General features: G+C 47.8%; 1 protein-coding gene across 1 annotated transcript; it reads right to left on the minus strand.

Moving 5' to 3' along the window:
• Positions 1-4,080: 4,080 nt before the first annotated feature.
• LOC103172491 (butyrophilin-like protein 2) lies at positions 4,081-15,333 on the minus strand (the record flags this gene model as incomplete). Its single annotated transcript, XM_042344761.1, has 7 exons — positions 15,249-15,333; positions 10,658-10,702; positions 9,689-10,036; positions 9,193-9,468; positions 7,538-7,657; positions 6,008-6,025; positions 4,081-4,107 (listed from the first exon to the last, which is right to left on the minus strand). Coding segments are annotated over exons 1-7 (919 nt in total), but the record flags the coding sequence as incomplete, so codon positions are not given.
• Between the last annotated feature and the right edge of the window lie 671 nt (positions 15,334-16,004).

Raw genomic sequence — 16,004 nt, forward strand, 5'->3', positions numbered from 1 at the left:
CCTCATCATCACCTGGCCCTTGACATTTCCTACCTGCGCATAATGGTCAAGGCCATCTCGGACCACTTCCTCATCTCCTTCTCCTCTCACATCCCTCTCTCCTCCACCAAGCCCTCAACTATATTCTGCCACCCATGATAAGGCTACCCCCTAAGAACCTCACAAAGGCCCTCACATCCTCCGATATCCTATTCCTCTGGCCTTCCACCCGCAGAGATCCTGAAGCAGCCGTCCAGCTGCTTCTTGATCACCTCTTCTCCACCTTCAACACTCATTCCCCTGAAATCCAGGACCATCTCCAAACCCACCCGATCCCCCTGGTATAACAATCATCTCTGCTTCCTAAAAAACCCAAACCCGGCTGCTCGAGTGCAGATGGCAGAAAACTGGCCTGACAGTCCACCACCAACTGTGGCTCGAGCATCTCCACAGCTACCGCCGTTCTTTGATGCGACGAAAACGACCGTCTACTCCAACATCATCTTGGAGGCAAAAAGCAATCCCAAAGTCCTTTTTTCCAACCACCCATTACTTCCTCCGTGCGCCCCCTCAGGCCTCCTGAATCTTCGCATCAAATGCCAAGTGCGAGGAGGTCATGGACATCTTTTCAACTAAAATAAATAATGTTGGCCAGGCAGCCTCATCCTCCTGCCTCTTGTCACCCACCACCACACCCTCTCCGTCCCCCTCACCCTCTCCAGCATCAGCTCTTACCATAAACCCCATCCTACATTCCTTCCTCCCCATCTTTCCTTCCTCCCTTCCACCCACCATCACTTTGATGAAACCCACCACCTACTGCCTCAACACCCTCCCCACCAACTTGCTGGTCACCCAGCTCCTGCTCCTCTTCGCACTACTGGCTGATGTCATCAATCTGTCCCTCTCCTCTGGATCAGTCCCTGCCCCCCTCAAAACTGCTGTCATCATCCCCCTCCTCAAAAAACTTTCCCCAGATCCCTCAAACCCCAGCCACTACCGCCCTATTTCAAACTTGCCCTTCCTTGGCAAAGTCCTAGAACGCGTTGTTGCCAATCAACTCCGCGCACACCTCTCCTCCCACTCCCGCTTCGAACCCCTCCAGTCCAGTTACCGCGCTGCCTCCAGTACAGAGACTGCGCTTGTGAAAGTCTCAAACGACATCCTCTCTATCTGTGACCAGGGCTCCCTCTGCCTCCTTGTCCTCCCAGACCTCTCCGCTGCTTTCGACACAGTCGATCACGCCATCCTCCTCCACCGCCTTTCCTCCATCATCCACCTCAGTGGGACAGCACTCGCCTGGTTCAAGTCCTACCTCAAACCGCCAGCAGTACATCTGCACAAACGGCTTCTTCTCCCGCTCTCACCCGGTTACCTATGGGGTACCCCAAAGATCCATCCTTGGCCCCCTCCTCTTTCTGATCTATATGCTCGATCTTGGGGTTGTCATCCGCAGACATGGGGTACACTTCCACATGTATGCGGACGACACCCAACTCTATTTTTCCACCTCATTTTGTGACCCCCAGTCCCCTGATGTTCTGTTAGCTGTCTGTCAATTATCACCGGCTGTATAAGCGCAAATTTGTTTCAGCTAAATGTTGACAAGATAGAAGCCATACTCTTTGGATCTCTTCAACGTCTTCAATGGCACAGTTCCCACCTCCTCCACCTACCCGACCTGCCCTTAAAACTCTCCAAACCCATACTCAAGGCTCAACGCCCATTTATCCTTCCTCCCCCACATCCGGTCGCTCACCAGCACCGCTTTCTTCTACCTCCGCCGCATTGCCCGTCTCCGCCAATATCTCACCCCAAAAGCCGCTGAAATCCTGGTTCATACCTTTGTCACCTCTCGGCTGAACTATTCAAATGCTCTCCTCACCGGTCTTCCCCTCCACTACCATTCATAAAATCCAGGTCATCCAGAATTCTGCCGCCCGCATTCTTACCCGCACCAAACTCCGCTCCCCGATTACCCCAGTCCTTGCCAGACTGCACTGGCTGCCTGTCCCAGAGAGGATTAATTTCAAGATCCTCACTTTTGTTTTCAAATCCCTCCACTCGTCTTCACCCCCCGACTTCTCTGATCTCTCTCCTCACATTAGCGCTCATTGTCTTCTCTCCACCCTTATCCCCCGAATCCTCCACTCCACCATCGGTGGCCGTGCCTTCAGCCACTACCCCCCGAGGCTCTGGAACTCCCTTCCTCATTCCCTTCACCTCGTGCAGTCTCTTCCTACATTCAGGTCTCGGCTGAAGTCCTTTCTTTTCGACCATGCCTTCATCCCCCAGTGCCTTCGCCTTGCTTCCTCCCTTTCCTCCTTCAAGGCTGGTCTCAAAACCTTTCTCTTTGACCGTGCCTTCGGCTCCCCTCTCGACTCTCTTCCCCCTCCTCGCTCCCTCCCTTCCCTCCCCTCACCCTGACCATTTCCCCCCTCCTCGCTCCCTCCCTTCCCTCACCCTGACCATTTCCCCAATGCTCGGGTCATGACCCAACTGTGCAGCGCCTTGGGACGTCCTCCTGACGTGAAAGGCGCTTTATAAATGGAATCTTGTTGTTGTTGTTGTTTGGTCACCTTTTTCCCCATCCCCCCGGCTCGGCTGCAGGATCTGTTATTGTGAAGCACTCTGAGATGCTGTACTGTGTGGAGGGCGCTATATAAATGCAAGTTGTTGATGATGATGAGGGTGTGTGTGGGGGGGATGTGAGGGTGTGTGTGTGGGGGGGGGGGATGTGAGGGTGTGTTTGGTGGGGGTATGCGAGGGTGTGTGTGGGGGGGTGATGTGAGCGTGTGTGGGTGGGGGGAATGTGAGGGTGTGTGTGGGGTTGGGATGTGATGGTGTTTGGGGGGCATGTGAGAATGCATGTGGGGCATTTGAGAATGTGTGTGTTTGGGGGGGATGTGAGGGTGACTGTGGGGGGGAAGTCAGGGTGTGTGCTTGTGGGTGTGAGGATGTGAGGGTGTGTGTTTGTTTGTGTTTGTTGGTGTGGAGATGTGAGTGTGTGTTTGGGGTTTAGGTGTGTGTGGGGTGAGGGTTTGTGTTCGGAGCTATTTGAGTGGTTGGGGATGTGAGGGTGTGTGTGGGGTAATGTTAGGGTGTGTGGGGGATGTGAGAGATTGTATGTGTGGGGAGGTGAGGGTGTGTGTAGGGGGATGTGAGGATGCCTTTGGGGGCAATATGTGTGTCTGTGGGTGGGATGTGAGCATGTGTATGTGGGGGGGATGTGAGGGTGTCTGGTGGCAACGTGAGTCTGCATGTGGGAGGGGGTCTCAGGGAGTGGAGTGGGCATGTGAGGGTATGTGTGGACGGGGGATGTGAGGACGTGTGGGGGTTGAGGGTATATGTGTTGTTGGGATGCGAGCGTGTGTGTATAGGGATGTATATGAGCACGTGTATGAGGGGAATGTGAAGGTGTGTTTGGGGGTGTGTTGTGAAGGTGTGTGGAGGGAATGTGAAGGTGTATGTGAAACAGGATATGAGTGGGTGTCTGTGTGGGGGAATATGAGGATGTGTGTGGGGCTGGGATGTGAGGGTGTGTGGGGGTGGTTATGTGAGGGCTTGTGTGGGGTGGGATTTAGTGTGTGGGTGTGTGTGTGAGGGTGTGTGTGTTGGGGGAATGTGAGGGTGAGTGTGGGGGTGTGTGTGTGGTTGAGTGTGGGATGATGTGAGGGTATGAATGAGGGGGTCATGTAAGGTGAGTGTGGGGGTGTGTGTGTGGTTGAGTGTGGGGTGATGTGAGGGTGTGAGTGAGGGGGCATATGAGGATGAGTGTGGGGGTTGAAGGCCAATGGTGGACGGGCAAAGCACAGGACATGCCCCAGACCAGTGCCCACTGAATGGAGGGAGTGGGAAAGTTATTATGGTGTTACAGGTCATAAAGGTAGGGAGGAGCAAGGCCATGGTTGAAGTTCAGCCCCTCGAACCTTTTCTACCGTTCTATATGATCATAGCTGATCTGTACCTCAACTCCAACTGTATAACCATGGATTAGATTTCCCCAGTTTCTGGATTGTGATAAACATGGATTACTGTGTTTGACAATGAACGTGGCAGGTTTATGTGACTATTGTGTTCCCAGGTTACTGAGACTCTTACCTGCGTAGGGGGTGAACTTTCTCCTCTCTAGAAACAAGAAGAAAGGAGAGATGATCAGGGGTTTGACAGCTGCCACACACGCAGATGAGGAGCGTTTTCACGTTTGAAGACAATGTACAATGAGCGAGACCATGGAAAGTCACTGCCCCTCACACTGAGAGCTGCCGCTGTGTTCACACCAGCCACAGACTGTAATGTGTGAGATGCTGATAAACAGGGAAGAGTTTTCTGACAAACTCGAAGGATAAGCAGAATCAACAGGGCTATAATAATGTACTGCGATAAAGGTCGTGTGAGGGCCAAAAAGTGAAGGTGTTTGTACAATTTGACCAGGACTTTCTGGAATATTCTTCAGCAATGAGGGAGGCAGCCCTAGCGCTAATGAAGTTTGGAAAGAAAGTTGCGTAAGAGAAGGGGAACGTGCCCCAAACAATAACCATAACATAACTGGAATTGATATAAACCCGAATATCTTGCATTTGATATAACACCTTCTCAAGTCGTCAAGACTCAAAGTGCTTCACATGATACACTACACGGTAATGTGTCTGTGTGCATTTTGTGGGTGAAACACAGCAGCCTATTTGTGAACAGCAATGTCCCACAAACAACTACAGAGTGGGCGATCTATTTTATTTGGGGGATTATTGGCCAGGACACCAGGAGAGAGAAACTCCCTTCTCTTTTCAAATTGTGCCAAAGCATCTTTAACATTCACCTGAACAGGCAGAACAGACCTCGGTTTAATGTCTCATCTGAAGGACGGCATCTCTGACAATGCAGCACAGCCCCAGCACCGCACTGGGGCATCAGCTTAGACTGTATGTCAAGTCCCAATGTAGGGTTTGAACCCACAACCTTCTGACTCAGAGGTGGGAGTGCTACTAACTGAGCCGGGCTGATGTGTAATAATAAAAGAGATGGAACAGTCCAAGATAAAGGTATGAGGTGAAAAGACATGAGATGAGAAGTCTCTAACCATATGAATTTTGTGGAAAAAGGACAGATAAGATGGCGGATAAACAGTGGGAAACTTTCAGATACTAAACATATTCTCAAGTGAGATCCTTATTAGACCAGAAACACAATGCTCCAGAAAGCCATCCTCATCACTTTGTTTAAGCACCTTCACTTTTTGGTTATTATACGATCTTCATCCCAGTCCATTATTAGTGCCTCAAGAGAAATATTGGAACACGTTCAATCCTCACTTCCTTTTTTGGGGGTCAGCCGGTGTCTGACATGTGCAGAAACCCATCACCATACTTGGTCCCCAGAGTCTGTGTTGGGGTAACTGCTGGAGTCTAAACAGCTAAAACTGCATAGCTTGCCATTGACATTGCTGTCTGGCAAACTTTTCCGCGGCTCGGACCACCCTACACATGAGGGCTTGGCTTGCAGGGTTAACAGGGCTGAGTGGGATGACTTCATCCCTCCAGTGAATGCTCTGCCCTTCCAGATCCTACCAATGAGCCAGGTTGGCTGTGCTGTCATTAGCAGTGAGTGCCCTGGAATACTGTGGACCCACCAGGATCAGGAACTGGACTGGAGACCGTCACAGAGGGTTCGCTCGATTCTGACATTCCACTTCCAGGCTCGTCAGCTTGGAGCCAGTTCAGCTCTGAGGAGACCTCCCTCTCTCCATCCCTCCCTCTCTCTGAACTGCTTTTTGAGTCTCCATGCGACTCTCTCTCTCTATATATATATAAAAAGTTTCTCTCTGAGGCCCTCTTTGTTTGACTTTCTGTCTGTAACTTTCTTGCTCTCTGTCTAATTGTTCACAGTTAATAAACATTTCTCTTTCTGGCTCTATGATTGTGTAAAAATAATTTCACTGGAAATGTAACTATTTGGAGTCGATTGATCTAATGTGAAATATGTCAATGAGATTTTGACACAATAGAGACAGTTATATAATTTTGCTTACCCAGTCTTATCTGAAGATCTGTTGAATAAAAAATAAAATTGTTAATACAGAAAAATGGTTTCTCCAGTTACAAATCGATTCTCAATACAGTTTTATGTTGATGGATAATCTACATATTTACCCTAACTTTACTTTGAGATCACAGTCTAGACTGACGTTCCAGTGCAATTTGGGAACAATGGAGCATTCAGAGAATCAGAATTATACAGCACAGAAGAAGGCCATTTGGCCCATCTTGTCTGTGCCGTCTCTTTGAAAAGAGCTTCTAATTCAATCCCACTCCCCCACACTCTCCCCATAGCCCTACAAACGTGTCCTCTCCTCCATTGTTGGAGCAGTGATCCTTTGGATGAGATGTTAAACCCACCTGTGCAGGTTCAGGTGGACATTAAGCATTCCAAGACACAATTCGAAAAGAACAGTTTCTTATGTTGTCCTGGGCAATGATACACAAGATAAATTTGGTTATTTATTTTATGGCAGTTTTTGGGATGTTGGTGTGCTCAAAATGGCTACCATATTTGCCTTCAAATACACAGTTACTACACTTGTCAATAAAATCTTGTAAAGACACCTTGACCATGTGACAATGCACTATATCAAATGCAAGGATTATCATATTGTATCCCCTCAGTTGACTCCCACACTCAGATCGGGAGCACAGCCAGTGCTAAGCATTTTGAGATGTGCTCCTGACATGAAAGGTGCTATATAAATGTTCATTTGTATTATATTGTAATGTATGGATATGTATATATGTTAGGGGTTATTCTCACCAACTGTGAAAAAGGCCCTGAAACTGTACAACCAGTAACTAACCATTATTTGTTAAGTCTTGCCCCTTCCTACCTCTGTGACCTTATCAACCTGCCCACTCCCTCCGCTCAGCAGGCTCCAGCTTGCTCCATGTCCCATGCCCAGCCCACCCTATTATTGGGAGGTGGGCCTTCAGCATCTCTGCGCCCATCCGTTGGAACTCCATCCCACATTCTCTTTGCCTCGTCCCCTCCCTTGCCTCCTTCAAGAAACATCTCAAGAACCTCCTCTTCAACTGTGCCTTCGGCTGCCCTCCTACCATCTCTACCCTCCACCCTGCATTACCACAACACCCCCCAAAAAACCTCCAAGACCGTACCTTGGGTCACACTTCTTTCTACCTTACCCTCCACTCTCCCTGATGCCGACCCCCAGCTCGGGTCTGAAACACTAATTGTCCAGAGCATTGGGATGTCCTCCTGATTTGAAAGGCACTATACAAATGTAATTTTGTTGTTGTTGTATTCTGTAGTGTACCATATGATGAGAGATAACAGTAATAATGATGATGACAATGATTTTGCATTTGCTATAGTACCTTATCATTGAGATGCTTCAAAACGCCTCACAGAATATACTGTGAAGTGAATTTACTGTCTATTTTGTGGGTGAAACATGGCAGCTAATTTCACACAGTTGCATCCCACAAACAATCATGGATTGAGTGATCAAATAATTTTTTATTTTATTAATATCTTACTGTTGGGAACGTACCTGTTATGTTTCTGCGCTGTTTTACACAATAGCCGACAAGAACACTCAGCACCATTATGGCAAGTCCTAAGAGCAGTGAGGAAACCACCAAACCCACTGGCACTTTGGGAAAGAACTCGTCTGTCAAGAAACGTAAATCAACATTTAAACATCTATTCTGATATAGAACAGCAAATACCTTTATTTACCCCCATGTGACTGTATTACACACAACAGAAGCCTCTCACAGGCTTCATTTTCAATGTTACGTCGTCTGTATTATCTCTGGCAACGTCACATCTCACTGTTCCAAGAATTTGTTTCATAGAAAATCACTGCTGGGTGTAAGGAAAACAGCATTGTAATCTCAGAGGTTAGAGAGATTCTGAAACCAATAACAACAACAAATTTGTAATAATAATAATAATAATCCTTGCATTTGATATAGTGCTTTTCACGTCGGGAGGACGTCCCAAAGTGCTTCACAGAACACACTGTAAAGTGAATTGAATGTATATTTGTGGGCGAACGCGGCAGCCAATTGCACACAGCAATGTCCCACAAACAGTCGTGGATTGAAAATGACCAATTTATTATTCTTTTTGGTTTTGGAGGATTATTAGGCTCTGTGTAGAGTAAGGAAACTTGCCCAAGGTTTCGCCCTCTGCCTGGAATTGAACTCAGGTCTCTCGCTTGCAAAGCGAGTGCTCTAACCACTGAGCTACAGGACTCCACAACAGCATTTTTCACATGGGGAGAATGTCCCAAGGCGCTGGACAGTCAGGGATGAGGACCCGAGCAGGGGTTTGGGATCAGGAGGGGCGGAGGGCAGGGGTAGGAGGGTGACTGAAGGTCGAAGAGAAGGGTCTTGAAGGAGGCAAGATGGAGATGAAGTTCCAAAGGGTGGGGGCAGAGAGGTTTGAGGCCTGACCGCCAATGGTGGGGCACATGGAGTAGGCTGGAGTCTGCTGAGTGAAGGTAGTGGCCAGGTCGATATGTTGTTAACGGGTCACAAAGGTAAGAAGGAGCGAATATGATTCTAATTTGTGACGTGGAGCTTGAACCAAAACCTTCTGACTCAGAAGCAAGAGTTCTACTACTGAGCCAGACATAATATTACATTATGTGTCGAAATCAAATTCGGAGCCACATTTATTCCCTGGTTGGAATGAGTGTAAAGTTGACAGAGACCCAGTGTTGTTGACTCATCATCATCATCATCATCATCATCATCATCGTCATCATCATCACTGTTCATCATTAAAACAGTGTGAGGCAGAAATAAATAAGGCCAACAGGAGGCTGTGCTCTATCACTAAATCACGTGAAACCCCAGAACAAAGTAGCACAGTTCTCCAGCTCGGCCACTCCTGGAGAGCTGCACACACGTCTGGTCACCAAAGCTCAATACCAACATAAGGTCCTAAGGTCAGTGCTGAGAACTCTGAGGCTGTCCCCACTGTCATGGTCACATCTCACAGAGCAAGCGCTGAGGAACAAGAACAGGTTGGTGATGTAATGATGGGTTTGGTATTTTGGGAGGATGAGATCAAGTGAAGCAAAGGTTTTTTTTCAACTGGAGTCTAATCCACATTGATCTTGTTTTCACTTCATGTATTGTACAAATCCACATCATATATATCAGACTATCATTAATATTTCCTGTGTTAACTGACCTGAGATTTGGAGTTTTCCTTCTTGTTCATTTTCTTCATTGTGAATCAGACACCTGATCTTGTTGGTTGAATGGATTATTTCTATTTGGCCTTTAACACTGTAGAGACCTTTAGAATCCTCTCTGACCGTCCAGTTACCGAGTGTTGTTAAGTTGTTTCCCTGATCATCAAACCACAGAACCTCTGGTGCTGGGAACCATCCACTGGATTCACACCGCAGCCTCACACCATCACTGTGCTGCCCATCAACGTGAATCCAAGGCTGACTGCCAAGGCCTGGAAGACAGGAGACGTGAATCAGACAATATTAATACCGGGACATTACAGAGCAGTAACTTTACTGAAAACACATTTATAATATTCTGAATAAATTTGCATGAACAAAAACTTGTTCTTGTTTATATAAAGTATTGCATTTTGAACATAACATTAATAAATAATGAATGTTTGTACATACAGATTACATGAAATAAAATGAATTGTAAACTTTACTGACCTATAACTTTCAACTCTATCAGTGCATCTTGATATGATCCGGCGTAGTCAACAAAACATGTGTACTCTCCGTTATCTGACACCCGCACATCTCTCAGTCTGAGAGACACATCACCATTGATAAACTCCTCCACAAACAGTTGTGTTCTGTGTCTGTAGGCTTCATCCTGTTTCCTCAATTGATGAAGACCGTCCTTGTATAAGTGCACAGGGGATTCGAATCTTGTCCTGAACCATCTCACCTCCACACCCTCTCGTGGCAGATCTATGGAACACTTACAGTCCAGGACAACATCTGAACCAGCAATGGCTGGGACAGGGAGGGCCGGGCCACTGACTGTGAATCTCTCTGTTTAATAACAAACAATGTTACAGTCAGGATTTTTAGTCACTGACTCAGACAAACTCTGTCAATAGACTGTCACTGACATATCAATTAGTTCTGACATAAAGTAGAAGTCACCTTTTTACATCTACAATTGAACTGACATTGGCTATAATCTTGTAAACAACACTCATCCTTGCATTTGATATAGCGCCTTATCACATTGTTGAGACATCTCAAAGCATTTCACAGTATATACCATAAAGGGAATTGACTGTGTATGTTGTGGGCGGAACGCAGCAGCCAGTTGTTGCGCACAGCAGCGTCCCACAAACAATCATGGATTGAGTGACCAATTTATTATTTGTTTTTTTAAGGAATTATCATCTCTGGAAAAACAATCCACCAATCATCTAACAACCAGGTTCCGACTGACTGCCAGGTAAACAGTAGCGTGTGGAGTAAGGAAACTTGCCCAACATTTCGCCCTGCCGGGAATCGAACGCAGGTCTCTTGCTTGAAAGGCGATTGCTTTAACCACTGAGCTACAGGACTCCATAAATAGTTCTCTGTTATAGACAGAGGTGTCAGCCTGGCTCTGTTAGTACTACTGTGGCTCTAAATCAGAAGATTGTTGGTCCAAACTCCATGTCAGGACACTGAGCTCACAATCTAGGCTGACACTCCAGGCTCGCGCTGGGGGAGCACAGCTTTACCTGGTTCCAATCCTACCTTTCCCACCATCTGCACATCGTGTCCACTAACTGTTTCTGCTCTGGCCCCCGCACTGTCATGTGTGGTGTCCTTCAGGGCTCTGTCCTCTGTCCCCTCCTCTTCAATCTACACGTGCTCCTGCTTGGTGATGTCATCCGCAGGCAAGGGGTCAATTTCAATGTATAGGCGGATGATACCCAACTCTATCTCACCATCAATCTCCAGGACGGTTGATGTCCTGGCTAACTCTCCGTCTAGCATCAAGTTCTGGACGAGAGTCAACTTCCTGCAGCTTAATGTCGGCAATACAGAGGCCCTCCTGCTTGGCTCCCGGCAGCACCTCCTCACCTCATCTGCTGACATGATCACTATTCGTGGCTGCACTCTTCACCTCACTGAACCAAAACGAAAACACAGTGTCCTTTTCGACCCTCAGCCATCCTTCAAACCCCATATTTGTGCCGTGATCTTTTCTGCCTTTCCCAAACTCTGCCACATGCCCACACCCAGCCCTGCCTCTCACTGCAGGCCCGCCCGAGGCTGTGATCCACACTTTCATCACATCCTGGCTTGACTACGCCAACTGCCTGCTCGCTGTAGTTCCCAACTCTTCACTCCACAAGTGCAGATTATTCAGAACTCTGCAGCTTGTGTCCTTTCCGGCACCAGGCTCCGGGAACCTATCACCCCAGTTCTTGCTCGGCTTCACTGGCTCCCAATCCCTTAGAGAATCCAGTACAAAACCCTCGTTCTCATCTTCAAGGCCCTTCATGGTCTTGCTCCCCCCGCCCCTACCACTCTGACCACCTCACCTCATATCAGCTTGTCTGTTCCCTCCACTCCGTGGACACTGGGCTGCTTCAGGTCTCCTGCACTTCCTGCCCCACCAATGCCAATCAGGCATTCAGCATCTCTAACCCCCACACTCTGGAATCCTGTCCAACAGTTCCTCCATCTCACCCCCTCTCTTGCCTCCTTCAAGTCCCTTCTAACGACCTTCTAAAGGCCTTTCCCTTCAACCATACCTTTGGCCACCTTCCCAACCCCCTATCCTCCAGCCTTCCTGACCCCAACTCCCAGCTCGGGTCTAAAAACCCCTGACTGTCCGGTTCTCTGGGGCGTGTTTCTGACGTGGAGGGCTCTTTACAAGTGTAATTTGTTTTTTGTTATTGTTGTCGCATCGTCAGAGGTGCTGTCCTTCTGATGAGATGTTAAAACGAGGTTATGTGACACTAAACATCCAGCGGCTCTACTTGAAAAGAGAAGAGAATTTGATGTGTTCACCTGCATTTCACAGTAAGAAATGCTTTGAGATGTTTCGATGCTATATTCTCACAACACTCTGTGAGGAAATGTTGGCTGATCTCACTGATAACCAGGTTAGCTATAATTTGAGATTTTATGTCCCTTTGTTTTACCAGAGGGAAACGTTGTCCACTCTTTAGCTTGACAATTCCCTTCACTATTTAGACACCTCAATCACGCAGCTCTCACTGTGTGGATCACACTCACTCCCGACCACTGCCTTCAGCAGCTCTGCCTTTACCTTCAGCAATTTAATTCCAACAGAAATCAAACAGATCCAATGTGTTTCCTTACCAGTCAGTGAGAGGGGAAGCACAAGCCATAGGACCTGAATACAGTGTTTGCAGCTCATCTTCGAGGACCTTCACAATGAGATCAGAACTGGTTACAACACAGCAAATCAGATCATTACACACAGAGATTTGTGATCAAATATAATCAATAAAATATAAAACATAATTAATAACTCTGTGATCTTACAACATGTTCTTTGCATTTACACCCACAGCGAACAAACTGCCTTCTCTGTTGGAATAGTGATGTGGGATCTTTAACTGTGACAGTGAGGCCCCCCCTGGCCCCGCACTGGGGTCTCCATGAGATGGTTTGGGGAAGAAACATGTTATGTGTAACTGCTGTAATGTGCCCCTCCCCTCCCCCTCCTCACAGCCGCTCCTTATTCACCCCAACATGGTGCAGGTCAGAGAGGAGCTCCCATTCCCTTCCCTCCTCACTTGCCTCCAATTCTCAGCGTTTAAACCACAAACTGGGAATAAACTGACTGCAGAGCTCCCGCTTTACTACTGACACAAACCTGACAATAGAGAACATTTATTTCATATTTAAACTCCACATCACCACATGTGAAAGTGAAACCGGTGAATCCTGTAACTGGAATCGCAGTAAAGTTACGGCGTTATTTTAATGGTAAAATAATAGTTCATTTCAGAAAACAATTTCCGACACTGACCTGTTTAGGTTTTGCATTGAAAGAGAAGAATCTTCACTATTAACAGTAAATTAAACCTGTGTCCGGGATGGCGATGTCCAGAGGCTAATCTGCTTTCGGTTTCTGTGGGAATCACATTATAGCCACACAAACAGGGAAAGGGCAGTTCAAATATTCCCTACAATATCGAGTGGGGAAAAGTCCTGTGATTTTCACTGTTAGTGTTGACTGTTGCTCATCACTTGCTGTCAGTAACTAACATTCCTGCTCTGAGACCCTGGTTACACCCTCACGTTTCCCTGGAATAATCTTCAATCCACAGAAAACGTCCCACGTGATTGATTTCCAGGTTAATGTGTAACAGATCTGTATGGTTGGAGGTGTTTGCTGAGGTTGGGAGGGCAACACCGAGGAGAGCTTTCAAGGTGAAACAAGGATCTGGAACTTGATCAGCTGGGGATGGGGAGCTAATGGAGCTGAGCTGGGATGGGGTGATAGACTCACACAACCTGGAGCGGGAGAGGACACGGGGGCAGATCTTAACATTGTGACCTTCTCCGTGTGATCAAGATTGAGTCGGGAACTAAAAGCCATTAAAAACAGAATATAATCTGTTATAAAATATAACAATTATTATACTGTTATATAACAGGGTCAGTGTCCCTGTTCCTCCCCACAGACCAGATGCCCTGATGGGTGGGGATGTGTGGATGATGAGAGCTCGGCTTATTAAGGTGTGTTGCCGGTTGGGGTCAGACACTATCTCACCTTTGTACTGGTGCAGGTGGTAATATAATGATTACAATAATAACCTTTGTATTTGATATAACAGCTTTCATGTCTCATGAGTGGAATCTCACAGCATTTCACTGTAAAGTGTAGTTACTGTGTGTATCATTGCACAGACACAGTTACTAACCTCACACAGTGACTGAGCTCAGTTACTAACCTCACACAGTGACTGAGCTCAGTCACTAACCTCACACAGTGACTGAGCTCAGTCGCTAACCTCACACAGTGACTGAGCTCAGTCACTAACCTCACACAGTGACAGGGGGTTGACTGGTTGTGTGTTTATTGCAGTGTATGGTTTGTGTTCGATGTCTCGGGGTGTTCTGTTAGTGTAATTATATGTGTTTACGGTACACATTGCAGTGACATCTGTAAATGGAAGTGCCCCTTATCAGGGTGTGTGCAGTCACACATGTCTGTGGTGCACACGGGGCGTTTCCCGACTGTGCTTAATGGGAGCGTTCCCCCCAAGAAATGTGAGCACATCCCGCAACGGGCAGCAGATCCCTGGGGGGGGGGGGGGGGGGGAGCCTTGGTCCCTCCACCAAAGTGGAGTGCGCAATGGCAGCCCCTCCCCCCCAACCCCCCACCACAAGGGGTCGGGGCTGTCACGTCCTGTAATGGTAAAATAACGTGTTGTGTTTCTTCATTCTCTTATGGCATTTGTTTCTTTTTGAGGAACATGTAAATATGTATTCTATCTACAAAGAAATATGTAATAATAATATAATAATCATTGCATTTGATATCGCGCTTTTCACATCATATGTGTCAAAGCGCTTCACAGAATAGACTGTAAAGTGAATTGACAGTATATTTGTGGGTGAAACGCGGCAGCCAATTGCACACAGCAATGTCCCACAAACAGTCATGGGTTGAAAATGACCAATGTATTATTGTTTTGTTTTGGAGGGATTATTATTAGGCTCTGTGTGGAGTAAAGAAACTTGCCCAAGGTTTCGCTATGCCTGATATTGGATTGAATTCTATCGAATTCTGTGGCGTAAACATGTCCACACCATCTCTTTATCTGTTCACTGTTCAACAACATTTCCTTTTATAACTCAAACCCAAATCAACTTCAAACGCTATTGACATCCGGTCGTCACCACAGATAACCGACGCCATCTCCTCCTCCTCGTGTGAAGCTCTTCCTGCGGGAGGTAAGACAGCAGCTGCCGGGACTCGCTCCTCGAGCACTCTCCGCCCTTCCCGCACTTGTGTGGTGTGTGCGGTAAACCAGTGACCCCCAGGACCCGCTGTGTGTGGCGGCCACTGTGTCCCTTCACACACTTCCCGCCTGTGGCAGGTGGTCAGACCGCGGCTCTCAGGCCCAGAGCCGTGTCCGGAGCCACTGCATCCCGTTCCCGCTGTGTCTGTCAGTCTGCGTGAGGTGCGGTGATGGCTCCGCTGTCCTGTCACAGCCTTTGTGCGGCTTCTCTGCCCAGTTTGGTTGGTAATGGCTCAGTCGGTCACAGAGGGAGGAAGGGACAAGGCCGTGGGGGGCCTTGATGGAGAGGATGAAGATTTTGAGCTCTATCCTCTGGGGATGGGAAGCCATTGGAATCAAGTGAGTGCGGGGCTGATAGGATTGCGGAGTAGGTGCGGTTCTGGATGATCTACATCCTGTGGAGATGAAGTCGAGTCTTGATATAATAAATATAGTGTTGGTGACAGTGTGTCTCAGTCTGGTTTTGTCTGAGTCTGTGAATAGTGGAGACTTGCTGACGGGCTGTGACAGACTGAATAGACTGAGTGGCAGAATTAATGACAGTCTCTGCAAACACAGCATCAACATGGGGCAGATTCAACATATTCCCAAAAGGTGGAAACACAGATTGCCATTCCCAGGTCTGTGTGTAATTCAACAAAAACAACCACAAGATTCCATTTATAGAGTGCCTTTCATGTTGGGAGGACGTCCCAAGGCGCTGTACAGTTGGGTCAGGACCCAAGCAGGGGGGAAATGGTGAGGGTGAGGGGAGGGAAGGAAGGGAGGGAGCAAGGAGGGGGTAGAGAGTCGAGAGGGGAGCTGAAGGCACGGTCAAAGAGAAAGGTCTTGAGACCGGCCTTGAAGGAGGAAAGGGAGGAAGCGGCGAAGGCACTGGGGGATAGAGTTCCAGAGCCTCGGGGCTGAGAGGCCGAAGGCCCGGCCACCGATGGTAGGGCGGTTGGGGTGGGGGATGTGGAGCAGACCAGAGCCAGAGGAACGGAGGGTACGGGCAGGTAGGT

The sequence above is a fragment of the Callorhinchus milii genome, unplaced genomic scaffold (genome assembly GCF_018977255.1).
Source record: "Callorhinchus milii isolate IMCB2004 unplaced genomic scaffold, IMCB_Cmil_1.0 Scaffold30, whole genome shotgun sequence".
Taxonomy (NCBI): domain Eukaryota; kingdom Metazoa; phylum Chordata; class Chondrichthyes; order Chimaeriformes; family Callorhinchidae; genus Callorhinchus; species Callorhinchus milii.